Source organism: Cataglyphis hispanica, chromosome 8, assembly GCF_021464435.1.
Source record: "Cataglyphis hispanica isolate Lineage 1 chromosome 8, ULB_Chis1_1.0, whole genome shotgun sequence".
Classification (NCBI taxonomy): domain Eukaryota; kingdom Metazoa; phylum Arthropoda; class Insecta; order Hymenoptera; family Formicidae; genus Cataglyphis; species Cataglyphis hispanica.
In genome coordinates, this window is record NC_065961.1 from 6,800,014 (window position 1) to 6,828,010 (window position 27,997).

General features: G+C 32.5%; 2 protein-coding genes across 5 annotated transcripts; one reads left to right on the forward strand and one right to left on the reverse strand.

Annotated features, from left to right (window-relative positions):
* Positions 1-1,396: 1,396 nt before the first annotated feature.
* Positions 1,397-27,993, reverse strand: LOC126851529 (E3 ubiquitin-protein ligase Ubr3). Its single transcript, XM_050595603.1, has 28 exons — positions 27,000-27,993; positions 25,414-25,627; positions 25,045-25,173; positions 24,340-24,605; positions 23,942-24,186; positions 23,534-23,651; positions 23,052-23,458; positions 22,812-22,967; positions 10,047-10,228; positions 9,632-9,771; positions 9,359-9,501; positions 8,992-9,158; positions 8,673-8,916; positions 8,307-8,463; positions 7,850-8,080; positions 7,477-7,629; positions 7,147-7,307; positions 6,582-7,056; positions 6,251-6,396; positions 5,959-6,105; positions 5,489-5,797; positions 4,913-5,141; positions 4,547-4,762; positions 4,025-4,293; positions 3,406-3,762; positions 3,037-3,168; positions 2,782-2,921; positions 1,397-2,544 (listed from the first exon to the last, which is right to left on the reverse strand). The coding sequence occupies exons 1-28, from the start codon at positions 27,241-27,243 to the stop codon at positions 2,427-2,429; spliced, it is 5,895 nt and encodes a 1,964-aa protein (XP_050451560.1). The 5' UTR covers positions 27,244-27,993; the 3' UTR covers positions 1,397-2,426.
* Positions 11,920-22,508, forward strand: LOC126851539 (uncharacterized). 4 transcript variants are annotated; one of them, XR_007687694.1, is made up of 9 exons: positions 11,920-12,636; positions 18,397-18,538; positions 18,844-18,984; positions 19,128-19,345; positions 19,694-19,914; positions 20,012-20,250; positions 20,409-20,538; positions 20,705-21,089; positions 21,122-22,508. XR_007687694.1 is itself a non-coding variant. In XM_050595623.1 (9 exons), the coding sequence occupies exons 2-9, from the start codon at positions 17,245-17,247 to the stop codon at positions 21,036-21,038; spliced, it is 1,932 nt and encodes a 643-aa protein (XP_050451580.1). In that variant the 5' UTR covers positions 15,324-15,494; positions 17,138-17,244; the 3' UTR covers positions 21,039-22,508. The 4 variants fall into 4 exon arrangements, 3 of the variants coding, with proteins under 3 accessions (XP_050451579.1, XP_050451580.1, XP_050451581.1); XM_050595623.1 differs by lacking the exon at positions 11,920-12,636 and adding exons at positions 15,324-15,494; positions 17,138-17,751 and having other exon boundaries at positions 20,705-22,508; XM_050595624.1 differs by lacking the exon at positions 11,920-12,636 and adding exons at positions 16,532-16,686; positions 17,138-17,751 and having other exon boundaries at positions 20,705-22,508.
* Positions 27,994-27,997: the final 4 nt, after the last annotated feature.

A 27,997-nucleotide genomic window follows, 5' to 3' on the forward strand; every position in this document is an offset into this window, starting at 1 on the left:
ATGCAGTACATGGCGAGCTATATATTATTACATATTTACAATACGAACATGCATTCTAGAAAAAGCTATCTCATTTCGCAACATGTATAAAACATATAGGGAGTTTGGTATCAAATCGAAAAATTTAAATTTTATATATACAGAATGATCTATGCATAACCCGTGATCTGGATTTTGACAGATTTGCCCATCAATCCTCAATTTTTAATATTCTTTCATTCTTTCTCATTTTTTAGAATAAAAATTTAAATTAAAATTGAATATAAAAATAAAGATCATATATATACATATATTTATATATACATATATATATATATATATATATATATATATATATATATATATATATATATATATATATATATACATACATACATATATTTTTTTATTAAAATCAATATCTCGAACTTTTTTATATATAGTTTTTTTCAATTCAATTTTTTAATTTTAATTTGTGTATGACCTTTCACTTTTTTCTTCCCCAAAGTTTTAGTTCACGGAAATTATTGCTACCAGGTACTATTTAATAAAGAAGAAAACTTGAAATTTATCGAAAATTCCGTTATTAAAATTAAAGTCATAAGATATATATATGAAATATTTTACGTATATCTACTATTCTGTTATTTCTTCAAAAATATCTAATATACAAGTTGCTCGGCAAACGATAACAAACGATGTGCCATAAATCAATATCTCATTCAACATATGTATGCTATAGTAAAAAAAAAGATCACTCAGATAATTTCCAAATTCAAAGTGGATTCTTCGGTATGTCCGAATTTCGATGCTATAGATTATTAATTATACAATAAATTTTCTAATAATTCTGATAGAACCTTGGTTAAAGGCATTGCAACATGTATTATTATCTGTAATTGACTAATTATATATACAGATGTATGCTTACATAATTAATTACAGATTTAATAATTTTTAATAATATATGCATTTAATGTCCAATAATAACTTTTAAGTTAATAATTAAATATAAAAATATATTTTCGATATATATTAATTCAAATAAAAATTTTATCACAAAATCAAAATTTTTAGATAAAAAATTAAAAGAATTGTGTCTATGATATGGAAAAAAATTTGAATCATAGTTTCCGTGATTTAATAGTTACATGTAACAAAATGTTAATCTTAGTGTTTCTCCCATATTACTGACATTGGGCGTAATGGACCATAATTCTATATTGCATCCCGAAATGAGAAATTATCGATTTTGTGATTGTGTCATGCGCTTGTTGTCACGTGACAAAAACTTTCGATCGACATTTAATATATTTGGCGCATTTTCGCGTTCCTCGTTTTTGTTTTATGGTTTTGCATTTCTTATATTGTAAAGATTAAATATTATATTGAGGGGAGGTGTAAATAAAATAATATATTTCTGACTATATATAGATTCTAATATCTTTGTCGTCGGGCATATATAAATACAGATCTAAAGACGTCAGTCTTTGACATTTCTTTCCTTCATAATTCTTATACTTCTAGTAATATGATCTTCTTCATAGCAATGTTAATATTTGGAAATTTAATATATATTTTATACATTAATGCTAAAATATAAATATTCGCGAGAAAATTTGTGTTTACATGTATCTGCGAAGTGCTTGAAGTAAAGAAATATAATCTGAAATTATTATCCATCTCCAAAACGAGCGATTCAATTATTTGAAGCAGCAGACGAATTTCATCTCTTTGCAATTATCTCTTAAATATTGTTTTATTTCTACAAAGTAGAAATGCTACATTAGATAAGTACTTTTTTTAAATTATTAGGACGTATTTTATATATGTATATACAGGGTATGCATTTCACTTTAATCTTTTCCATAATAATCACTAAAATTAGTGGTTTTTAAAGAAAAAAAGTTGCAGATCAAAATTATTTCATTTCATCTATTCATGTTTGAACAGTTTGTGTATAATTTGAAAAAGCTTTTGATGTGATTTTTTTTCAGTAACCACTTGTTTCAGAGATAATTACGCGAAAAGATTAAATTGGGAACGGTCCGATGTATATATTTAAATAAAATGTACAAGTTTTTATAATTTGAGGGCATCATACATAAAATTTCTACATAATATGCATTATTCAAGCTGCGCATGACTATATGAACAAAATTTATTCTTTTCTTCAGACGAGTGTTTTTTTTGTAATACTTTCATTTGTCATTTAGATGCCTACTATATTCGATTGCATAATAAATATATAATATCTATTAAGAGCTGTCTATTTCTGTTAATCTCTAAAGCGCGCGGACATTACTGCGAAAGGACGAGGCATTTTGTGTGAGAATAATTGCGGGAATCACGAGAACAAGAAAAAAAAAAGAAAAAGAAAAGGGGGAGAGTCTTCTTCGATTCTAAGATTAAGAACGACGAGCGATGTATGATAACATCGTAAGGGGTCACAGAGCATCACGATGCCATACCCATGTTTTCTTCGTATGATCGAATCGATGTGCCAACCATTGTTGTTCCAGTAGTTGATACCTGTCCTGGCTAAGATATAGAGGCTTGCCACGTCTGTAACAATAAAATTATTTGTAATAATGAATATAATATAAAAAAACAATACCAAATTAAATAAAAAAAAGATATTATTCCTACTTAAAAAAATTTAATAACTTGTTAGATAAAAAAAGAAAGATTTAATGCTTCAATAAATTGTTATCTATGCTACTAACATTGAAACGGCAAATATTTAATTGTTTTATTGTTAATATCTTTTTTCCTTTTTATTTCGCAATAAATCGTACTCACTTTAGATCTCTATCTTCTTCCTCAAAATCATCGAGATATAAAGATCCCCATAAACAAGCTCGTCGACCGCGTATCACGATAATGTAAGTCGAAGTCACTACAAGATAGATGCCAGTTCCACCTCCACAATCGATCGAATGCTATAAATATATAAAAACATATTAAATCTATATAATATTTTTTTACAAGAAACTCCGTTATTTGCTTCGCAGATAATATTTTACATTTTCTTGCGTAAGTATCAAATGTGCTCACCTGAATAGCTTCGCACACGTTCAATTGTTTACAACAATTTTGTTTGAGGCAGACAATAGTGCCACATAACAAACAGATACTGATTTCCTGCGGGACAGAATGACATTGGCTGCACTGCCGCTCGTGATAATACTAAAAAAGAAATATAACATAGTTAAGTGGAAATAAAAGCAATACATTAAAATAAAAATAATATATGCAAAAATTAAAAAAACAATTTATCAATAATATATTATTAAATATAAATAAAAACGCACAAAGCATGATGCATAATATCTAAATCTTAATTTGAACGTTCCTATATGTATATGTCAGATTTTTGTAATATCCTTAAACGCAAAGCATACTTTTTTCTAACTATTAAAGTACCGTGAAGATCTTTTCGTATTCCCTCGGAAGACTGAGCAGCTTCGGCACATGCCAAGATATATGCTGCTCCATAATGAGATCGCGAGCCGGCTGGTGATTTTGCCAGTTGACAAGAAATCCAAGCAATTGATCACACCAGAAAAGCGGCACCGAAACACTCGCCTCTTGTTCCTGCCAATTCAATGCCACCGTTGAATCAAAGCTGTCCCAACTCATGCCTTCCGTGACCAGCTCCAAATAGTACACCAATCTCACAAACTCGCTCTGCGGCGTTCTAATTAGCGGTAAAGGCTGTTCGTACAGGTGATAACGCAGCAACGATGCCACTCGTAGAAATGGCAAACATAACGACTGGATCTAAAAATGTGGATCGATGGAGAAATAAATATATAAGTAATAAATATATAAATATATATTTGCGACTATATATATGCTCACTTGAAGCAATTTTTAATTTTTTTCCAAAATATACGATCGCTTAATTATCATATTATGTAAATGTCTAAAGACAATTCATATCTTGCAACAAAAGTATATCTTAGTAATATCTTAGAAAAAATTCGTTTTGGAAAAAATTATTTACAGATTAAAACTATATTATTCGATTTGAAACACATACTTGTTGTTCAATGCAATGTGTTTTAACTTTGGCGTAAGTGGGAGAGGATGATGTAGATGGCTTGTCGTCGTCTGTGCCAGAATAAAGCCCGCTGTCGCTAAAATATTCAATAACCTCGGCCAATATGGTCTCCGAAGGCGTGGTAGCGCAACTATATCTCCTCTTCAGGATTGTATTTCGCTCAGGTCGCGAGAAATTACAACTTATTTGTAATATCACCTGATAGTACAGCAAATTGTAAAGGACCTTTACCACGCCCGAGAAGTATGCTGTAAAAAAAAGGTATATTAGTTTATTCGTTATTCAATTACATCTCGGATATGCTACACAATCTATTTCGACATATAGTCTAAGAAAACGATTCGTATAATTACTTGCTTTTGTCATAATGTTCAATATAATAACTGCAAATATAACTACAGTGAATAATCTTAGGAATTTTTATTAATCAGAGATTGTCGCAACGTTAAGCGTGAGCATGAAATTGAGACCATTTGATATATAACGTTGAAATATGCATACTTTGATCCAAATGTAGCGGCAACAACAGTATGAATTGAATGAGCATAGCGGTCGGATCTCGCAGGAGCAAAGGAACCTCTCTTTCGCATGGCGTCAAGGCGAACGAAGACGCCGGTTCTTCTACTAGCGGTATACCCGATAGCTGTTGCCACACGTGATGCACTGGCCAGGTAACCAGTACACGAGCGTGCATCGCTAAGACGTGAAGAAGAGCGACTGAAAGAAAAATACAAATATTTTTCTAATTACAATGTTTGTACAATTCTACAGATTAATATAATAAACATAAATTGTATGTGAAAGTTAAATAAGAGGGCAAACTGAAATATCGTTGATAAAATAATATGTCAAGAGATGCTAACGTACCTATACAATCGCGTTTAGGCGTTAACGGTATCGTGGTGGGCGATGGAACGCACAACGATCCGCCACGTTGTACAAGTTCGATCTCAAAATTAGTTCGAGCTACTGAAGTTACAAAAAGGAACAAGCTTTGGTGACTAGGTTTACAGTTCTTTTGCTTATATTTTAGATACGTGCAACTCGTCATGTCCTCCATTGCTTTTCCCATTGCCACAGCCAGATTCGAAGAGATCTGTAAACAATTAATTTATTCAGCAACTGCGTCCTTGACATCCTAATTCTATCCAAATGAGTTATTCGAAATAAAATGGATAAAAAGTCCATAAAAAAAGAAATGCATTTCGTATACGTACAATTAATTTATTCAGCAACTGCGTCCTTGACATCCTAATTCTATCCAAATGAGTTATTCGAAATAAAATGGATAAAAAGTCCATAAAAAAAGAAATGCATTTCGTATACGTACAATTAATTTATTCAGCAACTGCGTCCTTGACATCCTAATTCTATCCAAATGAGTTATTCGAAATAAAATGGATAAAAAGTCCATAAAAAAAGAAATGCATTTCGTATACGTACCGGATTTCGTTGTACCTCTTTGAGGAAAGTGTTCAGATCTGCGAATATGGTCTTTGTGGAAGCGTGACGAGATCGCACCACTGCTGAGCACTCGCCTAATTGTGGCGACAATGGCAAAACAGAATTGGCCAGCTGTCGACAGAGCGGACATAGGTACTCGCCCCGTTCCACTGCTAGACTCTGATGCCGTTGTTGACTACGAAGAGATTCCAGATAGGATTTTAAACAATCTAAGTGCAGGTGATGACCGCACGTTTGTACGTGGACACCGCCTTCCCATCCTAGATTCACCGAGATTAGCCACGAAAACTGCAAGATTACAAAATATATAATGGAAAATGTAATAAAGGAAAGTTGTTTGTAATTTCATATTTATTCTTCAGAACTGAAGAAAATATGTAAAAAAACTGTAAGTATCAAAAATATATATATATATATTTTTATATTTATTATATATGTTATTCGTTTACCGTGTGGAATAAACGACTCATTTCGTCCATCCTGCGGTCAAAATAAGCCCCTCGAGTATTTCCCTTCGGTATAGGTGGATCTTCATCGGATGTGGGAAGAACTAGCCTGTCCGATTCCTGTCGTTCGTGACCAACAATACTAGTTGCCTGCACCAAGAAGAACATACATACTATAATCTATGCATAAAATATAAAATTATCTTATGCTATTAAAATACCAATACCATTTTATTTGATAAAAGATAATATAGAATATTTCAATAAATAACGAGAAAACAAACAAATGCATTACTTGAACTAATACAACAAGTCCCATTGGTTTGTCCTCGCTACTGGGAGTAGTTTGATTACATATCACACAATCGTATTCTTTTTTACTAGCTAGTTTAGTCGTGTTTTCCTCCTGATCCCAATCCATTCCAGATGCACCCGCTTCCTCTAAAATAAGAAGATAGACATTTGATCAATATCAATAATTGAATAACTAAAGCTTTTTAATTTATATTTTTATTGTTTAAATAAAATATCATAAAAAAATTAAACTTAAACTCTATTATATTACAAAATTATCTGTAATAATTTATATAAAATTTATATGTATAATATATTAAAATTTATTTTACCGGTCTTCATTGCTTTCTCTATAAATTGCTTCTGCTTGTTGGCGAATTCCGCCATCAACTTCTGCTGCCTTTCTTTCGCCCTCTTTCGTCGCTCCTCCCGTTCGCGATTTTCTCTCTCGCGCTGCTCATCCTCCTCGGATTCCTGCATGCGAGGCCACAATTTGTTTCTAGTCTCAATAATAGTTTGTCTACACATGGGATCTAAATCTGCTATTTTTCTAAGTAGCTGCGATATAAAGAATGGCCCATCGCCAATCCGCGAGTCGCTCAGCGACGATTGCGACGCGAAAGAATAACTGCTGCTGCAACTGCTGCTGCAACTGCTGCTGCAACTGCTGCCGGCTTCGTTGTCTGATATTGCACTTTGTTCAGGATTGTAGCTGTCCGGTACGCCTGACAATTGAGAATGTAATTTCAATAGCAAAGAAATTATGCTCTCTCCCACTTTTACAGTTTGTGGTTGCATTAATCCAACCTGGAAGATAAACGAGTATTTTGTAAGAACAAGTGTAAATTGTATGCGCAAAAAAATATATATACATGTAAAAAGTGTGTATTATATTACCTGTGGCTCTCGTCTCTTAAAATGTTTGTGAGGATTTGATGTGGATGGAACTATTTCTGTAGTCCTGTAACTAACAGGCTGCGCTGCAACTATCTCATTTCCGGCTAGAACCGCCGGACGTTGAGGAGCAGGTGGTAAGGCAGGTTGGCCGCTGACTACATCTAATTGTTAGTAAAAAAACATCATACAAAATAAATAAAATACTATAGTATTATATGCTGTTATATATGCGTTAGGAATTATAAATAAAAATAATAAAACTTATCAGAAATAAAATGTTTTAAAAGAAAAATATATCAAAATAATATTCTAATAAATGTGAATATATACTATTTGGCGAAGAAGGCAATTCGATTGCTAGAGCCATAGATTCTTCTCTGGATGGTGGTAGAGCTCTTTGCAATGGTATCGTTAGATCATCCTCGCTATTACTAAGGGGTATAGCAACGATTCCGTCTTCAGGTACAATCAGATCATACTCCACTGTAATGTAATAAAATATGATAACAATATTGTGTGTACTTAGATTCTAGAGAAAACTTTAAGCAATGTTTTGAATCATATCAACAATTTATAATGTTCGCTAAAATATATTTTAAATAATATACAATATAACATTTTTAATTACTGAAAGATAAATGTCTTCTTCCAATCAAAGAGATATATGATGCTATATATAATCTATACAAAAAATCTTGCTGACCACTTGTTGATGGTAAAGCTGGCAAGGACGTAACACTTTCAATTGATGATAGTAAAGCTGGCAGAGCTGTCGCGCTCGCACTTGATATGCCACTGTCATCTCTCACAGTGTCTACAGAAAATCCTAAAAGCTCTAGAGAACCTTCCTCCGCGCCATCGTCAGTACCATCATTTAGCACTATGGATGTTGCCACTTCGCTCATTTCTCCTTGAATCTCCCATTCAAACTCACCTAATCATTATTAAATATATTAGAAAATGTTTAGATTGTTATTATTATATACATTAGCATGTGAATAAGTTGAAACTTGTTATCAGGTTTATTCTTATCATTTTATTATATTATATTGTGTTGTGTTAAATATATTTTCATTTCTGCACATCATCAGCGTTTTTCCTTGAGCAAATCACATTACATAAAAAATTACACCGAGATTTGATATTTTTAATATACTCACTGTCCGAACTGTTCGGCTCCGACTCTTGGACTAGAATCACTCGAGGTATCACTGTCCTCAGATTTTCGGACAAACTATCGCTTTCATACCATCCACCTAAATCCATATCCTTTATCACACGAGAACTACCACCAGTATATTGACATAAAGGATTCACCTAGAAATAATTATATCACTGTGAGAAGAGAGTAGTGAAATGATATAGAATATAGATTTAAGACAGATATATAAGAGAGTTGTCATAAAAAACGCATAAACAATAAATTATTGCTTATTTATTATATATAAATTATTAAATTATAAAACCTGAAAACAAAAAAAATTATTTTAAATAATCTAAAGAATCATTCTGTCCAAGTTACTCACAGATTTATTCGGCGAATCTGCAGTAATCACCGCCATCTCCAGGAGATAAATAGCTAATGCCATAACGTGCTCTGATATATTATGCCCATTCACAGCCTTATATAGTATTATCAGGATCATAGCGTGAAAGACTCTGGTACGTAAGACGATCCGGGGATCATCGTAATCCGATGATACCGAAGCGGGGTGTCTGAAGGGCGGCCAAGGAGTAGCACTGTTTTTCAGTTTGCCTGATTGCTTTACGCTATAATGGAAAGATATACTTATCAAATAGGCTATTCTTTAAATACAGACATATGTATTCGATTGACAAACGTACTATGCCGTAAAACGATCCATGGATATCTGGAAATCTCTTCTATGGACCGCTCGTAACAAAACGTGCAAAGGATCGAAGAGATCGTCCCATACTTGAGGTTTTGGTCCGTACATACCTTGCTGCATATTGCCACTCGCTTCGAGATTAGGAGCTCTATATTGCGCTACCTGAAAACACATTAACAAACAAATAAGATTTAAAATCGTCATTTAAAATTAAAATGTAAAATTAGAAAAAATCTATTATATCGAATTTAATATTTAAAACTCATATAATAAAATTGATGCAAAATTGTGGTACGTAATAGGAAAACATTGGAGATTAAAATAATGCAGCATAAATGAAATCTGATCTATCAACAACTTACATCAGCTAGAACAGATTCAAAGTCTCTGTTTTGTGTGGTTCCACAGCGTTCTGGCATCAGTTCCATCAATTGGCTATGCGTTTTATCACCCATACACAGTAGAGTCACCATTTCAAGACGGGACATCTCAGGATCCGATAAACCTGAAACAAGAGAAATATAAATAGTTTAATAAAAGAATATCGCTTTAATTATTTTTCTATTATGTTTTTATAAGAAGTTATAAAAGTTTTATTCAATACCTTAAGAAAAAAAATTTAATTAAAACCTTACCGAGATTCGTTCTCACGTTGACCAGTGTAGCCAAGAATGTGAGACAGCTCTCTAACATTGGCGTATCGTGCTCGCCCTCAAGATATTCATTTTGCGGAGCGTGATACAAGCAAAGACTCATCCATTCCCTCACATGAAATCTGTACAGATTTTGTTATAATGTATCAAATAATAGTACATATATGTTCATAGAATGCAAAGCTATTTTTGTATTTTTACTTTTACTTATATATAAATACATGAATTTATTATATTAAAATTAAAAACTTTTTCGCAATTATTCAAGCGTATTTTACTTTTATAAAAAAATCACGAATTATATAAATCAAATAATTATATATTATTCTATTTGATTATTTATGATAATCGTATTGTTGAAATTCGATGCAAAAGCAAATAAAACAAAGAATATTACTTTTCAATGATGGTTTTCAGAAAGACATCCGGCAGTAATTTCGTGGCGCAAATTTGCAATAGATACAAATCTGCGTCTACCATGGAGTTGCAGAAATTACACTGTATGTAGGTCATTGCTTGGCCCTTTATTTGCAGTCCGTTGCGAACCCATAATCCATTCAAGATCTCATAAAAAGCCACCTAAGGACAAAAAACAAAAAGAAAATATTTTATTTCACATATAATCTAGCGCATATACTTATATTAAAAATATATTATACATCATGATACATAATATATAATATATTGTGATATATATAATATAATGTACCGACTATTCAGTGTAATTAATTTTAATAAATAATTTCAAGTAAATTTTCTCTATATATATTTTATATTATATTATATGTGTGGTATCTTAGGTATATCATTGCTGTTAAAATGTGTTGACAAAACATTTTTTGATGACGTATACAATTCTAATCGCTTCGTATCTCGTACAGGATTCAATTGTACACAAACTTATATAAGAGAAATACAAATACATTGCATAAGCATTTTCATATAGACATGCGCGACAGACTTTTAAATCTATGCTTTACAGTTGATTAACTTATTTGTCTCTGATATAGTAATTTATACCTGTATGTTAATGATTTTTCATTATTAACAATTATCGTGGATAATAAATTATATATAATATAATTTAATGTATTTTATGTTTTCTAAGAAAAAATAGATTTTTTTGAAATCAAAATAAAATTAATTTACAAAAAAAAAAAAATTTATAAATTACATAAATAGTTGAAATATTCAATTTCCTTTTCTTTTTATATCTCAACTAATTTCATCAAAACACTTAGCTTATAAATTTTAAGATTTTTATCCTATGCTTTAAATTTATCTCTTGTATCATTTGTATTTACAATTTTTTAAACGCATTACTTTTTGAAAGTTTGTGTTGTTACATATTTATATCTATATTAATAAATCAATTTATACATATATGTAGTTATGTATTTATGTATATATTTTCAAATATTTTGATAAAAAAATTTTCTCTGTCTAAAACAATTCGACTTGCACGCGTCATAAGCCAGCATTCATTGCAGATGTTCTCCATATTTTCTGATGACAATTCGATCGTCAGATCTGCTCTGTGCGCTCGGTTTATCGACATATCTTATATTTCTGTGCTTAAAATGGAATCCATACGTACAATGTATACAGAGTGTCCCAGAATTAAACTGATAAACTTTGTTATAAACGACATTAAAACAAAAATCCAATTTTGCCAATAAAATTTTGACACTAGAAAATCAAAGACTAACAAGAAAATCTCGTGGATCCAAAAATTTTGATCTTGATGAAACTTTACACATTGTAAAGAAGAAAGTGAGTAAATAGATGAATTTAGAAATTTTCAGTTGCAGCCCGAAAACGATTTTAAGAGGTAACATCCATTCCTCATATGTAGAGTGGCTTTTTGTTTTTCTCGATATATCTCGAAAATTACTCGAAAATGTTTTATATAGAAGTTTCATGTAAAAATATCTGTATTCAACATTAATAAAATTTTGAAAAAATAATTTTTTTACAGATTATTGCCCTTGTTAGTGATTGATAATCTTTGATTCTCTAGTGCCAGAACAGCTCATTTGCCGACATGAGTTTATTGATAAAATTGGCTTGTTCTAATGTCCTTTATAATTACCTGAAGTTTGTTGGCCTAATTCTGGGACACCCTGTATATCTATGTATATACAGTGTATATTCATTTTACGGTGAGAGAAGGAAGATACGAAGCAAGAGTGCAACTAAAACGAACAAACCCAATCCATTCACATCCCGCAGCCACGGGATATCCCCTACCATCTGTCCATTGCCTTTCTCAGTCTGTTAACGGTCGCCTCATCCAGAACGACAGCCGTTAGTCCCGGCGCGTTAGCGTCACTAGCAACAGTTGTACCCGACATCTTGGGCCCTATTATTTCGCGTCGCGTACTCTTCCCGAAATGGCCAAGTTCCGAATAAACGTGACGCTGATTTTCGTACTGGCATTGATAAACGCCAACTATGGCTTAGATGTCAGTCTGAACGACGCCTTGGATCTGCTTAGGCTGGGTCGCGAGACAATAATCGAGATATTGGAGTCCTGGGAGATGATCCGTCCACATGGCGAATCCCTAACTCAAGGAACAGAGAGCGAGTTTCTGTTCGTGAAGAGAATGGAGAAGGAGCTGCGCCAGCGTATCGATCGGGTGTCCAAAAAGATCGACGACTATCAAGAACGGATGGAGACCAAGACCGACACAATCTTGACGAAGCTGCTGCAGCGATTGCCGATGCAAATGAGGCTGGACGATAGTCTGAGAGACCTGGATCACTACGTCGGTCAAGTGCACGGATTGTATAAAAGATTCGAGGTGTACGCGGACAATACGCAGAACTTTGAGAGATACACGATAGTGGACTTCGCGAAGACCTGTGTGTCACCGAGATTGGGGGACCTTCCGGACGTTCTCGAATCGATACATAGGCTGATGGTGCCGTCCGAACAGCAAGTGTACAACAGAAGCATTCTCGTGCTCTTGGCCAATGAGATGCAGGTAAGTCATGTATGCAGCGATGCTGCAATTTGTGAAGATAGTTGAAGAGATGTGGGCGGATTTTCCGCTTGATATTAGACAATTTGGCGAATAAATATAAATGATTTCTAATCCATCTTCCTTGGGAAGTATAATGTAATGTCAATTAGTTGATTCAAGAAAGAGATTTTGTTTTATTTATATATATATATATATTTTTTTTTAAAGAGGAATAAATGTATTTAGTTACCGATTTGAAGAAGAAAGTAAAAATGTATTCCTTAAACAATTTATCATTTTTGATGTGTAAAAATTTTGGAAATTTAGAGATAGATGTTGGGGAAGGGAGGGGGGAGACATTTCTACCCTTTGATATCAATGATATAAAAAAAAATGAAATTTGTTAAAATCAATTTTATTTCTTCGAGAGATTTAATCTTTGATGTGCCGATTTGCTTAATTTTATTTATCGAAAAACGATTAAGTGTTCAAAATTATTAATATTTCATTTACTTTTAATTTTCATGTATATTTAAAAATATATGTTAATGATTTAAATCCTAAAATGTGTGATAAATTAGAAGTAAAATAATATATAAAATATCAAATAAAATCATTCCTTGTGAGTAAAGTTTATTCTATGAAGAAATTTTGTTGACAAATTGTAATACTTCCATGAAAGCTATCTATCGCATTATATCTAAACCTGAATACTTTGGACTATAAGGAGATTAAAAATTCTTTCAACTCTGTGAAGTATGTATATCGTGACGCGTAATTAAATAAAATCGATTGAATCGATTACCGCTGAATCGATTTTATGATTGAAATCATCAGCGACATGCAGGAAAGGACCATTATTCTAAACATATGCAAAATATTCTTCGCTTTCTTCCTATTATTAATTATATCTATTACTATTATATATTTATTTATTATTATATTTAATTAAATTTTTATTATTTTTATATTTATACATTTATTACTATTATTTTGTTTTATTATTTCTTTTCATTACATACCTATTTCTCAATTTATATTTTTAATTTACTTTTTTAACTTATTATTGCATTTATTATTTATATAGAAAAATTTAACATGTATTTTACGATTTCTCCCAACCAATTACATTCCTTATCTATTGTATCTTTTTATTATTATTCTTATCTCCTGTAGTTTTATTTACTATTATCTTCATCATTTTTCTTCATTACTCAATTTATGATTTATTCTTTATCAGTCATAAAGGGTGCGATAATTACATATGCGTAGGCACGCGTGTAAATAACGGCCTGCTCGCGGAGAGTGTCCAAAGAGCGGGCGATAAACAGGAAGAACCGTCATCGGCATTGTCCTCGGCATACGTACTGTCTGCGTAAACTTGTGTAGATTTAAAGAGAACTCATGTCACGTTATACTACAGAAATTAGTCACGTCAACGTCATGTGTAATCGTATAAGCGGAATTCATTCTCTCCCGGCTGGAGAAATCTAGATTTCAGATGACAAAGCGCAAAAGTGAACGCGAATGATGAACGTTGAATCGCGACAAACCTGGGGCATCCCGTTGTTATGAACGAGTCAGTCCGATAACACATCGTAACAGGAGCCCCATTGTATCTATTTAAGCGCGGGTGGGTATTAGGTGCCGAGAAGTGATATCGCACTTTGGATCAAGTGACCAATACGAGGCACGATAGGCTGCAATTTTACTCGCGGTTTTATTCGCGGAAAGAGAGGAAAAAAAAAAAACATTACGTCGCCGGAAGTCTGTCATTTTTCGATACCCTTTGTCTGGACACGACAAATAATACGAAATTAGCGCAAGTCCTTTGATTATAAAGTCGTCGCAAGTTAATTGATATATGAATTGTAACGTAGAACTTATTTCCAAATCGTCTTAAATTCATACTAAAAGATCATGGCTATATTACAGTTATAATCTCAATCGCAATTATATATTAAATCATCCCCTACAGTCTCTTACATATAATTTCTGTTTTTTTAAGAATATGAGCTTAATACAGTTCGCGGAAATTAATTCTCCGATCTGAAATTAAATTTTCTTGAATGAAAATGCAGAGGCAATCAATAATTTTCGAATAATCAGCAATTAAAAATGAACAATTCTTACAAACTCATTGCCAGCTTCAGAGAAAATAATGAGCAAACTTATATTTATATTTTATCAATGAATTTTAACAGAATTTCAATACACGAGGGATTTAATCATAAAAATAATTGAATAATAATTCATCTAATGCATAATATATTTTAACTTTCTCTGTGTAATATATAATTTTCTTCTTATGTTTCTTTCCAATATTTTTATAGACAAAATCTTTTAATCTTCTTTGCAATATTCATATTTTATATAATATTAATATCACACATTCAAAATAAGTTTCTATTAATATCATATAATTCAAATAATTAATTCAAATAATATCACATAATTGTTAATATTATTTATTAACATTCATGATTAATATTGTTTATCAATATCGCATAATTCAAGTATATCTGTTATCCTTATAATTTCTATTGAAAGTAATTTTCACGCGAAATATCTCTCGCATCCACTCTCTCGCGATCTCGTGGGTGCGAATGTACCGGGTGGGACGCGAGAGGAGGGACACCGCACTACGAGTTCGGTACATGATGGGGAGAATTCGTGGGGGCCGGAGCTGGATAGAAGACATTGACGCATAACGTGAAACTCAGTCGACTGCGATCGGCCGATCGGTAAACGTGCATGTTCGGCGACCTGCATTATTAGTTTGTGTATGTGTGTGCGTGCGCGTTGTGTCGTTCTTGCGGTCTCGAAACGCAATATAGCGAGGAGGGCTCGTGTCCCGCATTCCGCGGACACGCGAAAAGGTGCTTTGTCGACGAACTTATTGGCAAAACTTTCGCGAATTGTGTCCTCTAATAATCGTATACAAAAAAACGCGTTAAATAAATTAAACGTCAAAAGAAGAACGCAATTATGTTAATATGTTCGTTTGAACACGTACGATGTTAAAGGATTAATTTAAATTTTATAAAATATCGGATAAAGCGTCTAAAAAATATCTAAAATATTGTAAAATCCCTTAAATAGTCTTTGGGTGTTCTTTGGAATTTCCTATGTTTCTTGTCCTTCGTTTTAATGATATTAGATTAACGTTAAATAATATTTGAAATACAGGAATATAGGGATATTTGAAATATAGGATATCCTTCAGAATTTTAAATTCTTTTGGGATTTTTGTTATATTCGTCTCTTAATCTTTTTTTATCCGTCTATTTATTAAATTATTGTTAGTCGTTTTATTTGTCCATTAAATCATTACATTCATCAGTTGATTGATAACAAGACAGGGCAATTATGTTTGTGTCTGTGTATATAAAAGATAACGATTATTTACATTGCTTGCGAGTATGAAACATTAAAGTGAATGTCGAACGATTAATTATTGAAACAAAATGGTCGACTCTGATCCAGATTTAAGGAAACAATTTCTATTTTTGCAACTTGTTTCGCTTCGCAAGCGAAACTTTATGCTACTTTTTAAAAATTATTCGTGAAATTTTTTTAAAAATCATAAGGCCTATCTCCTTATCATTGATTACGGAAACGACAAAAGACGTGAAAAGTGCGTCGATGGAATCAAAGATACTCCGCTTTTTGTTGATGTCTGTAAAAACCATTATTTATATTTATGTAAAAAAAAATGTTAAAAAGTGTTGTTGAAATATTTATTAGAAATGGAATGCACGCCTAAAAATTTCTACAAGTGTTTAAATAAAATCTGTCTTTCACAATTTTAAGATGAATCTGTCATTTTTTTAAATCACTTTCAATTATTTTTTAAAAATTATTTTTAATTATTTTTAATGCTAAGAATGAACTAATACAGAATGGTTGTTTATGCTTTTTATGTAATCATCGTTCGATAAGACGTTGTTTCGTAATTCTCTGAAATGTAGAGTTTAGAATTGACCGGAAGTTACGAGGAAAGAAAAAGAGAAGATGGGAAATAGGAAGGAAAGAGATATCTTCGCGAAATATTCCACAACAATTTCTGCGGTTAATATATATGGTTATTTAATCCACCGCCACTCATCAGAGAAAAACAATGTCACCTAGAAGTTTTCTAATCGTCCTAAATTATGCACTAACGCGTCATTAACAGCCTCCTCCCTCTCTTTTATGTCATGACCCCCGACGACCGTGATCACATGTACATATTCCCAGCTCAGCAGTTAATGACGAGTTCACTCATGCGTAAAGGTCGTATGGTTTTATCTCTCGCGGATTATATTGAAAATATAATCTGCAATTGAAATCGTATATACATACATGTATATACAATAAACACACACGATAATAAATAATAAAAAGATTTAATAATAATACTAATAATAATAAATAGTTGTGTCAATAATAATATATAATAAATAATATAATAAATGGAACAAAACGATTTATAACGCGATTTCAATTTTTGATTTTATGTACGTTTTTTTCGCGTCTTCAGATACGAGATTTATCCAAAAAGTAAACAAAGAAAGAAACTGACATTCTGCTAAGTAAATTATAAGCGCGTGAGTCACCGCCGAAGGTCTGACTCCAAGAGGAAGAAGAATGAGATATCTCACGTGTCTGTTAACACTGGGAGTATTGGCTGCGGCAGCCTTCGCCACGATCAAGAATGACGCGTCGACGATTGATGTGCTTAGACAGTCCCTATTATATCTAGAGAAAGAGCTGAGGAAAGATCTAGCCGACGAACGTAAATGGATCAACGTCGAAGAGCGACATAAGTATTTGCATCTGATCGAGGTATACAAGAGATTCGGCAATCTGGTAGACAAGCAATTTCCCTTGGACCGACAGGATCACCTGAACTCTCTGGACTCCGTGTGGCTCTGGGCCCGGGCCCAGTCCGAGGCCAATGGTATCAACGGCCTATACGGGGTGTTCAGGCAGATGCAGCGCGAGATTGTCGAGCTGAATGCGCCGATCAACATTAATCAGCTGGCGAATTTCGCCGAGACAATCCTGCAGGATCCAAACGCCGCGATCCCGAGGGCTCTTGATCGCATCGCGAATCTGATCGTTAACGAAAAATTATTCATCGTGGCTATTCAGGTATCTAAACGAAGTACCTGCGCGTCTCCTTAAGAGTCCACTCTAATAGTCAAAAATTGGTTTAAAAGATTTTTTTTTGAAGAATATTAGAAATTGATCTTTTTGGCGTTTTACGTTTTTATTGATGTTTAAACAGTACGTCAGTATTTTTAAGTTTTAGCTTCTTCCAAGATTTAAAAATAATGATGTACTATTTAAACGTCAATAAAAACATATGTAAAATGTCAAAAAGTTTAATTTCTATTCTTCAAAAAAATTCCCAACAATTATCAATTTTTCAGCCTGCTAGAGTAGACTGGGCCTTTAAAAGATTCTTTGTAAAAAAAAAAAGTTCAGGGACATAATGATGTATTCTTGTTGTTCGAGACACAGTTTTCTCGAATAAATTGGGAAAAAGTAAACGTTTGCTTAACACAAATGAATACAAGTGGTTTAGTGATATACTTAATAAATGCTTAGCAGTTTTTAATTATTCTTGAAATCGTATATAGATATCGAGAAACATTTATCTGCCAATTAAATATTACAGAGCAATATATTTATATCCGATCAAATAATTGTTTTGGAAAGCCTCAATTTACATAAATATAATAAATATAATCGTCAACATCTCCGAAAGATTGTAAAGTGTTTTCGTACGTGCAGGAAGCGACGCAGCAAATGTGCAATGGGATGCAATCGCCGCAGCAACTACTGTACAATTTATACAATACCGTGGCGCTGACGGAGATCAAGGGTTACACTATGATTCAATTCTCCTATATGTTACTTGGTCTGTACAACGAAGGTACTTGGCACCGTCGATTACATTTAAATATACTACGTATAGCGTTTTTGACGTCACATGATCCCCACTGTATGATTAAGATTAATTTTAACAAGCTCATATTCCACTTGAAATGCGTTTGCACGTAAATAGATATTTCGAATTAAAAGCTAAATATGTAAGATGGAAGATTGGAAATTCGATAAGATTTTACTAGAATAATTTATAAAGATAATGAAATTTTGGTTTCCGGATCGTGTGAATCGAAAAAGCTAATGAGATGCACGATTACGATACGTACATCTAATCACCTAAATTTGACACAGGTAATAACTTTAACGAGGAGATTCAGGCGCTGAAACATCAATATGCGATCAGGACATTCGAGACGTTAAGAGCCGTGAAAACCGCAATGGCTTTTGCTCCGAGAGATCTTTGGAGATGTGATCCGAGTGTACATAAGTTAGGTAAAAGCTTCTTTTCTATATAAATTAATTATCCTAAAAATAAAATAATTAATTTATACAGATTTATATATTTCAATTGTTTAATTGATGATTTATAATTTATATATAAATACATAATTTATATCCGATACCGATTTGTTTAGATGAAACTTATACCGAATTGAAGCAGCTGTTTCAAGGATACATCGTAAACGAGGTAGATCTGAACAGCGATAATACGTGCAAGGAAAACTGCATTTATTATACATATACTAAGGTGTATGGTTGCTATAAGGATCAATTTTGTGCGCAACAACGCCGGTGCAATGGAAAGATATTGCATTGCGAGTACATCGATTCCGATATGTGGGTCTGTCCGTCAGTGAGTATTTTTACTCTTAGAATATAAATGTGATTTCTATAGTTTATAAATCATATATCGCAGGGAGAAAAGTTCGGTTAATGTTAAGAAAAATTTCAATTGTATAATATGGGGAAAAGTAGCTAAACTAATTTAAGATGAATTTAAAAATCTAGCTTATATAGAAAGGAAAAAATTTTTTAATTTGAAAGATTAGAAATTTTTAATATAGTAAAAAATATAGAAATTATTATGAAAAAAAAAACTCTGTGGAGTCTTAAAGTTTCTTATATACTTAATAAAGGAAATATGACATGTGTGTCTGTGAGCAATTTTGCAGTTATTAATTCGAACATTCTATCCATTCAGGATAAAAACAGCAATAGACGTTACGAGTATATTGAGTATGAAAATGGTCTCGTTTACGGAAACAAAAATACATGCAGTAGAGGGACGACCAAGGTCGACAGTTGGTGGAGGTGGCTTTTCTGGCATTGTAGTTATTGCTTTTGCTATTGCGATGATCACAATGCGAGCTCCGATCGGTATTTTAGTCTCCGATCCGTGATGTCCGATATTTCAAATAATAGGTAAGAATCGTATAGTCAATTCAATGAAAAAATCAGTAGATTAATAGATTTCGATGAGACATGTAATATAAAATTAAAAATATCTACTCATTGACAGAGTTATAACAGGGATAAGATTAAAAAAGATAAACCAGATTATTCATATGCAAATCCAAGAGGGTGAGTTGCTCCCACGTGGAGCGATTAATACATCCACGACTGAATGGCAACCGGTCGATGCCTTTTCGATCATGGACGCTAACGTTAGAAGCGGCATTGATTATCATAAACTCGTGTGGGAAAAACGCGCTTTGGACCTCGACGATTTACAGTCGTCGCAGGATCATCTCTTGACAGGTAATTTAAAAAGTTGATTTTAATTGACGTCTAAATTTTATGTAAACCCGCCTGTATTCTCATTAGAAAATGATACAATTAATATGAAATGTATCGTTTGTAAAAATATAATTATATACTAAACATGATTATATATAACAATATAAAATCTGATTTAGGCGTTCGATTCCGAATGGTTGGTAGCCGTCTAAACTTGGAAATAATGGTGACTCCGTTCAATTTCACGTCCGGATTATTAATCCAACCCGAGGAAAAGACCTTCTGGCATAGCAATGACATTACTGATAGGTACAAATGTCTTTTTCTTCCCAGCTTAAGTTCGCCGTGATATTAAATTTTAATAATATTTATAAATATATTCGCTATATTAAGCTATAATCGTTATAATCTTCTATCGTCGACTTAAAGTTCAATTTTTCGTTGTAATATCGTTAACATGTATTTGCATTTTCAGAACGGAGCTGAAGTTGATCGAACCCGATATACCAATTCGCACTCCCACGCAGAACATACCAGATTCCGCGATAAATCAATATTTGAATTTCGCACCGAGCGATCGGCGAAAGGACGCGGCGCAAAGCACAATTCCCTTCCTCGATGTTCAACCAATTATACCGAACCCGCCGGTACCGATCGCGGGCGCTGGTATCTTTCACAAGGGTCGAAGAGGTTCAGGCGGGTTCGCCGCCTTAAAATTGATCACCTATAACTTCGCGCCGCATCTGCAAGTCGATCTACCACCAACACCGCCGGTTCTCGAGACCCCAAACGAGATAACAGTCACGTAAAGAATCTGTCACACTTTTCATCGAAATAACGCGATTGAAGAACCTGTGATTTATATATATATATATATATATATATATATATATATATATATATATATACAAACCTATACATATACCAAGGACCTTAACATAGGTATCAAAGTGAACGCGCAAGTGCAATGTCGAGTCGTTATATATAAGAAATATTAAAAGTCGAAAGTTTTAATTTTATGGAAAAAAATTTTTTTTAATAAAGTAAAGATAATGCGAGAAAAATCAGTATTGACATACAAAATTTAAGACACAAGATGAAACTAAAAATGTTTTTGTTTTTAAAACTTTCCATCTTTGTAGACTTTCTACATTTCGAATCAAAGTGCTATTATAAAATTTTCTTTCGAAAAAATATGGAAAATATATATTGATTATTTGTAATGTATATCTTGTTTCGTGAAAATCTGATCAAGAATATCTTGAAAATTCTTGATTTAAAACTAACGCTCATTAAATTAAGACTAATTACATTTAAGCATCCCTCTTCTTTATAATTTCTTTATAATTACATTTAAATAGAGATTTTCTTTCATTAATTTCGATATGCGCGATTTCAATATATTAATTATTGATACTCATAATAAATCAATCGTGTGTTTACCAATGTATCGTATATATCCCGAATCTATAGTTTACTAATAATTTATGTTATCAGTCTTGAAATCGTTAGACAGCTTTGTTTAAAAATATTAAATAATCAATTTATATTAAAATACAGTCACAAATTTTGTTTTTCTGAATTAATTAAAATATAAAATAATGAAAGTAAGAGTTCATAAATAGATTGAAGTTATAGAGACAAAACATAAAGCTTTAAATGTTATTCATATATAAATGAAAAAAATAATGTATAAAGCTTTCTGGATCTATAAATTCTATAAATAAATGACTTTTATTGATGAGAATGAGATGTAACTAAAATTTGATATAAATTTTGATTTATCGTCAAATGTATAAATTAGATATAAATTAGATTCCTTCGTTTTTCAATTTTCGTTAACAGTAACAATTTTTTTTATAATTTGAATTTCATATTGTATGGATTTAGAAATATGTAGATAAGTATTTGCGACAGCAAATTGTTGCTGTTTCCTTTGCACTCAATTTCGTTACCATTAAATATGTTTTAGGTTTAAGATTCAAGATTATAACATAAAAAAATATTTCATTTTAGATTTAGGATTAGTATTAGAATAGTATATATCACATGATAATTTCTTTTATTATATTACAATTTTATGTAAAATGATTTTGCAAACTGTCTTCCAGATTTAGTTATAGCTTTGTAGGAGATATTATTTAGAATTATTATCGAATTTAGAATTAGTATCGACTTTGTAATATTTTTATACTGTATATGATGAATTTTTCTTTATCTTTTCTTTCATGTAACTATAAGCATACAAATATTTCAAAATAAATTGACATAATAGCAAAGGTCACATTTGCATATATGATAAATTTTTGTGAATAATATATATCCTAAGCATATAAATGCTGTTAATTGAAAACAAGTTCTTCGTTCAAATTATTAATCTTTCGCGAATCGAAATATTTTTATTATCTTTTTCATTAATTCAATCAAGCAATCTCTAATCAAATATAATTACATAATTCATTTTTCTTAAATTTATCTTCAATTTTAAGGATTAAAGAGTTACTTTTACGAATTACAATGTTAGCCATATCATGGAATTGCGAAAAATCAATGAAAACAAAAAGAGAAATAAAAGTACTCACCTGCACTCGCAGTGGATGCATCATAAGGAGATGCAACATGTCCGTGGGCGGTAGTAATTCGCGCAGAGTTGCTCCCTGTTGTCGAATGGCCTGACACATAAACACGGCGAGATATCGATGAAGCGGCAGATGAAATGACACTTGCAAACTATCACTCTGAAAAAAGAGTGAAGAACAACGTGTAAAACTAATTTTTTAACGCAATATATGCACAAAACACGAGCAATAGTTTCCACTCACCACGTTTGGATGAGTGTAGTTCACGGCGTCTAGCCAATCTTGCAAAGCTGTGAGGCAAAAGGTAAGCACCCGTCGACTTAATGTCGCACTTTCGGGTCCCCGAAGATGCGACACTAAGGCCCACATTGGATATGCACTTGCTTCTAGTTCCGCACTAAATGCCGCGTAATAAGTGTTAGGTTCAAACTCAACATGCTGGCTCAACTCCCTCTGGTTGACGTTCATGCCTTGAAACATAGACAGAAAGTCGAACCACATTTCTAAAAGAGTGTTGTCACTCATGAATCTGACTGCAACCGGTTTGTGCGAGAGCACATTGTTTAAATCGGACACCAATGGCCAATAACAATGTTCCTTCATCACTTGACGTCCACAATCCACGACATAATGGAAATTTTTATCTGGATCTGAAATAAACTTTTCTCTTAATCCTTGCTCTTCAACAATTCATACCTTCTGATTTTTAAAACTGCAGAACGTACCATGCAAAGTGTTTTGAATGAGTATTTTGCTCATCATGTATTTCAAACTGATAACCATAACATGTAACAATTTCAACTGGTCAACCATCCTTAACGCTAATTTCTCGTTGCTAAATAGCTGAAAAGTTTTATAAAAATTAATATATAGATAAAAATCTTATTCTCATATTATACAAAATTAGAATAAATAATATTTATATATTTTCTTTTCTTTCTAATCATTGCATACTCTAACACTATTTTTCAGCAAAAAAAAATTTTTTTTTATATAATTATATAAATAAAAGTATAATAATTTATGTAGTTCTGAGATATATATATATAAAAGAAATTTCACTATAGATTATAATTAATCAAATATCCGCAATATTTGCTATCTATTATCTAAGTTTAATAAGATAAAATTACCTGCACGCTAACATGTACTACTCTATTGCTCAACGTATCGGGATCTTGGGAACGCTCGAGCATCATAGAGATTCTACTATAATGCAACACAAAGGCGCGGGTTAAAGCTTCCTTATAATCAGGATCTGGCAACATGTTCAATAGCAGACAAACCAATTTCTGCGGAAATTCATAAGCAACCGTCCAGAACATTAGTTCCTCCAAGAATGTAGTGTGCTCTAAGTGTTCTTGAAGCGACACGCATTCTGAAACGAAGTGAATTATAATTACGCATTAATGTCATTACGGCGCAAATACAAATTGTTTTGTTTTTATCGCGTTAGAAATTATTATTGAAGTTATTAAAACTTCCGTAATACAAATCGTCTACATCAATTTTATTTATCAACATTATTTACCTTTATATTCATCGGGTGGTTCTGGATTCGGTAACGATTTTACGGCATGCTGATATATTTTGTTGCTATCTTGACAATAGTTATCGTATTCGGATTGTCCGGTTAATACCGAGGGATCCATGAGACCTCGGTACTTTTGCGGATTCGTGAGAGCTGATGTCATAACGTGTCTCATTAATGCGCCCATGTTGTTCAAATCTAGCAACATGGTCAAATATGAATCCGCTTCATGTATAGCAGCTCTATTATCTGGCACATCCATTTTACTAAAATGAACAAAATAGTAATAAATTATTAATATTTTTATTAACATACATTATTGCAATTTTATTTCTATATTGTTTTTTTTTTTAATTGCAGATCTTATTATACATATATATATTAAAAAAAATTAATACTTAAAATAAAAAAGAGTCCTAATAAGTATGAATCAGAAAATATTTCCTATCTAAAATGTAGATATTATGTACAATACAAGAAAAAGAAAGAGATAGATAGAGTTATGTAATTATAGAATATATATATGCAAGTTATTACAAAGTATCAATTTATGTTAGGTGAAAAGATTAAAAGTAGATAAAGTTTTTTTTTACATTAGTTGTTCATATGTTCTGTAAAACACAGCAAAAAAAATCATTATCTGCTAAAAGCTAATTATTCCAAAGGTTAATAATAATTTCTGTAAAAGTATATAATATAGCGTACCAATTCTCACGTAAATGTTGTATGAGTCGAAGAATAATTCTGGGCATCATTGCCTCAGCTACACACATCAAATCCGATGGTGCAACTGATTTATTTACAGCAGCCTTTGGCCCATGCCTATCACAAAATCTGTAACAGAAAAAACATATTAGCAACTGATAAAGAAAATATTCGGCAAATTTCAGTAAAAAAATCTGCGATATCTTGATATCAAGAAATATTTGCTGGTGAATTGAGTTATCCCATAAAAAAAAGAATCAATAATATTAAAAAAAAAATGTTTATATAGATGAAGTTGAATGTTGAGATGCTTGCAGTATATCCTACAGATTTTCATTATTGTGTGAGACTTTAATAATTATTAATTACCCAGTCTCCTTCATCACAGACGTATCGCCACAGTCACATGCACCACCTGCTTGACTGAGAAACATGTTGAAATCGTGACGATGATGATTTCCCTTTTTGAAACACTCGGTACACAAGGACATACAGGGAGATATGCCACATGTGCGACAGCGATATGCTACAAAGTTTGGTGTCCATACCAGACCACAGGTAGTAGCATTATCGTAGGTACGTACTGAAAAAATATCAATCAGTAAATAAAACGAGTTTTTTTGTCCATAATAAAATTCTGATTTTCCTAAGAAAATAATTCTATAAAAGTATATTTCTGTTTTATGTAATTTGTTAGTAATATTTATTGCTTTATTAAAAAATTCTAATACTTGAATATAAAACAAGTAAAAGATAAATATAAAAGAACAAATTTGTTAATTTGTTTTCAAAACATTTAAAGTTATAACTGAAAGTTCTTCTTAATAATATAAGTACAAAACATACAAGAGATATAAACAGTAAGACAAGTGATCTAAGTATAATACTGTAATTATATATATTATTTGTAATGTATATATATTTTGTCATTTGTGTATAAAATAAATCTCTACATAAAAATAAATGTTTCTTTCAATGCTTTCGTAAAACTATCCTTATGTAATATTTGGAACATAAAATATAATGTAATTCTTGTAACAGTAAGTTAGGTTAAATTCATCAACTATAGCTGTAACTCTCTCTCTCTCTCTCTCTCTCTCTCTCTATACTTATCTTATAACTATATGTATATCTGAAAAATTTAGCACTGCCAAATACGCAATTTGTGTATATTTATAACCACACATCTTTTTTATAAATCATGTGATGTTGTAAATAAAAAAAAAAGTCAAGTAAATTTCTTATTATAATAAAAATACTGTCCTATTTATATATAACATATAATTCAATAGCAATTTATGATGTATTTAATTTTGTCACAAGATCATAAATCATATTATTTAAATATAAAAAATTCAATGTGTTCATAAATTTTCATATCTAAAATTTTATTATTGCATATAAATTTTATATGCAATAATAAAATATCAATAGAGATTTAAACAACTATTTTATTTTACAATTTTTGTTATTGTAAATATATATCTAATAGAAATATTTAATGAATAATACTAAAATTACATAATTATAAATTCTTCATCTGCATAAATAATTTTGTCTTGTGAACTTTATATTGTGACATTATTTAAGTAATGAAAAAAGTTAAATATGCTAATAAAAAATAAACTCTTAATAATTTGTTAGTTTCCTGAGTATATAAAATATTAATAATTTATTACAAGCAAAGTATTTATTATAAAAATAAATTTGTTCTGTTGATCGCAGCATTGATTAATTAAAACAATAAATAAAGGGACAAAAAATAAGAATAGGATTCTTTTTTTTTTGTCCCTTTATTTACAAGAGAGAGCTGAAAAAATTTGTTGCACTCTTTAACAGGTTGCAAAAGCAATTTCGACTCTGATCAATTTGTATCGTGAAACAATTTAAAGATGACGTTTTTTTTCACAGAATTCTATTGATCCCTTTGCAAAACTATAACCGCGGATATCCACCTGTACTGGCGAACTCGTCGGGTGTGCGGCCACCGGCCATCAACCACTTGCACCAGTCGATGGTCTCCCAATCGGCGATCGGCTTGCTAGGGTTCAGCAAGACGTCCAGCAGTTCGTTAAGATACGACGGACAACCACCGGTGTCCCGACCTGTGGTCAAACTGATATAAGCGGCCGCTCCGCGTTTTCCCTTGCCCATCAACACTTGAACGTCGGGCGACGTGCTGCTGGAGGTCGAAGCCATCCTGAGACTAGTCGTCTACCCTTCGAAAAGAACGTCGTCTCGTACTCCTCAAGTCACTTGAGTTTTATTTATTTCCCAAGTAGAGAGAGCTCGTGGATCTGAGGACCAAACGTTCGACTAATATCAGCCCCATATCAGCAGCTAGAGGTCAGCGTCTCTTCTCCTCGATCCGGGAAACGTCAACGTCGTCGTCGTCGTCGCGATCGCTGCGACTGACAGCATGACGAAGTCGGCGAGACTTCGAATCGTGATCCTCCGTTAACGTCACGGCGCTACGGCCGCCGTATGCGGTAATCGCGATGGGAGATAAACGGCGATCCGTCTCTCTCTCTCTCTCTCTCTCTCTCTCCGAGTTTCTGAGGCTGGAGTCTTACCCGGGCACCGGTCCGCGACGAGATATACCGTACGAACAGATCGCGCCCAGTAGGCGCCCCTATGACGGGGCGACAGGATAAGCGACCAGAGTAGAATCACACGACACAACACGACACGGACGGATACAGATACGGTGTAACGCGAATAACGACGAACTATACACGACGAATTATCGATCGACGAACGATCGAGGGAACAGAGCAGAGGAAATTAGCGACCAAGACGACTATCGCGGGACGACCGAGGCAGTCCTATCGAGTCTCCGCTGGCGCGTCCACTTACTGCTCGCTCTGAGATCTGACTGACCGAGCTGCTTTATCGACGTGGTGAGGTGAATACATACATGTACCCACGGCGACGTGACGTGCTCTGATATGAG

Bases quoted from the DNA above. Each gene is read 5' to 3' on its own strand.
- LOC126851539 (XM_050595622.1), top strand. From the start codon at position 12,043: ATGGCCAAGTTCCGAATAAACGTGACGCTGATTTTCGTACTGGCATTG. The intron at 19,346-19,693 runs GTGAGTATTTTT...CTATCCATTCAG, and splicing joins ATATGTGGGTCTGTCCGTCA to GATAAAAACAGCAATAGACG. The intron at 20,251-20,408 runs GTAATTTAAAAA...AATCTGATTTAG, and splicing joins GCAGGATCATCTCTTGACAG to GCGTTCGATTCCGAATGGTT.
- LOC126851529 (XM_050595603.1), bottom strand. From the start codon at position 27,243: ATGGCTTCGACCTCCAGCAGCACGTCGCCCGACGTTCAAGTGTTGATG. The intron at 25,174-25,413 runs GTAATTAATAAT...TTTCTGTTACAG, and splicing joins TCTGTGATGAAGGAGACTGG to ATTTTGTGATAGGCATGGGC. The intron at 7,057-7,146 runs GTAATATAATAC...TTTATCTTCCAG, and splicing joins TTAAGAGACGAGAGCCACAG to GTTGGATTAATGCAACCACA.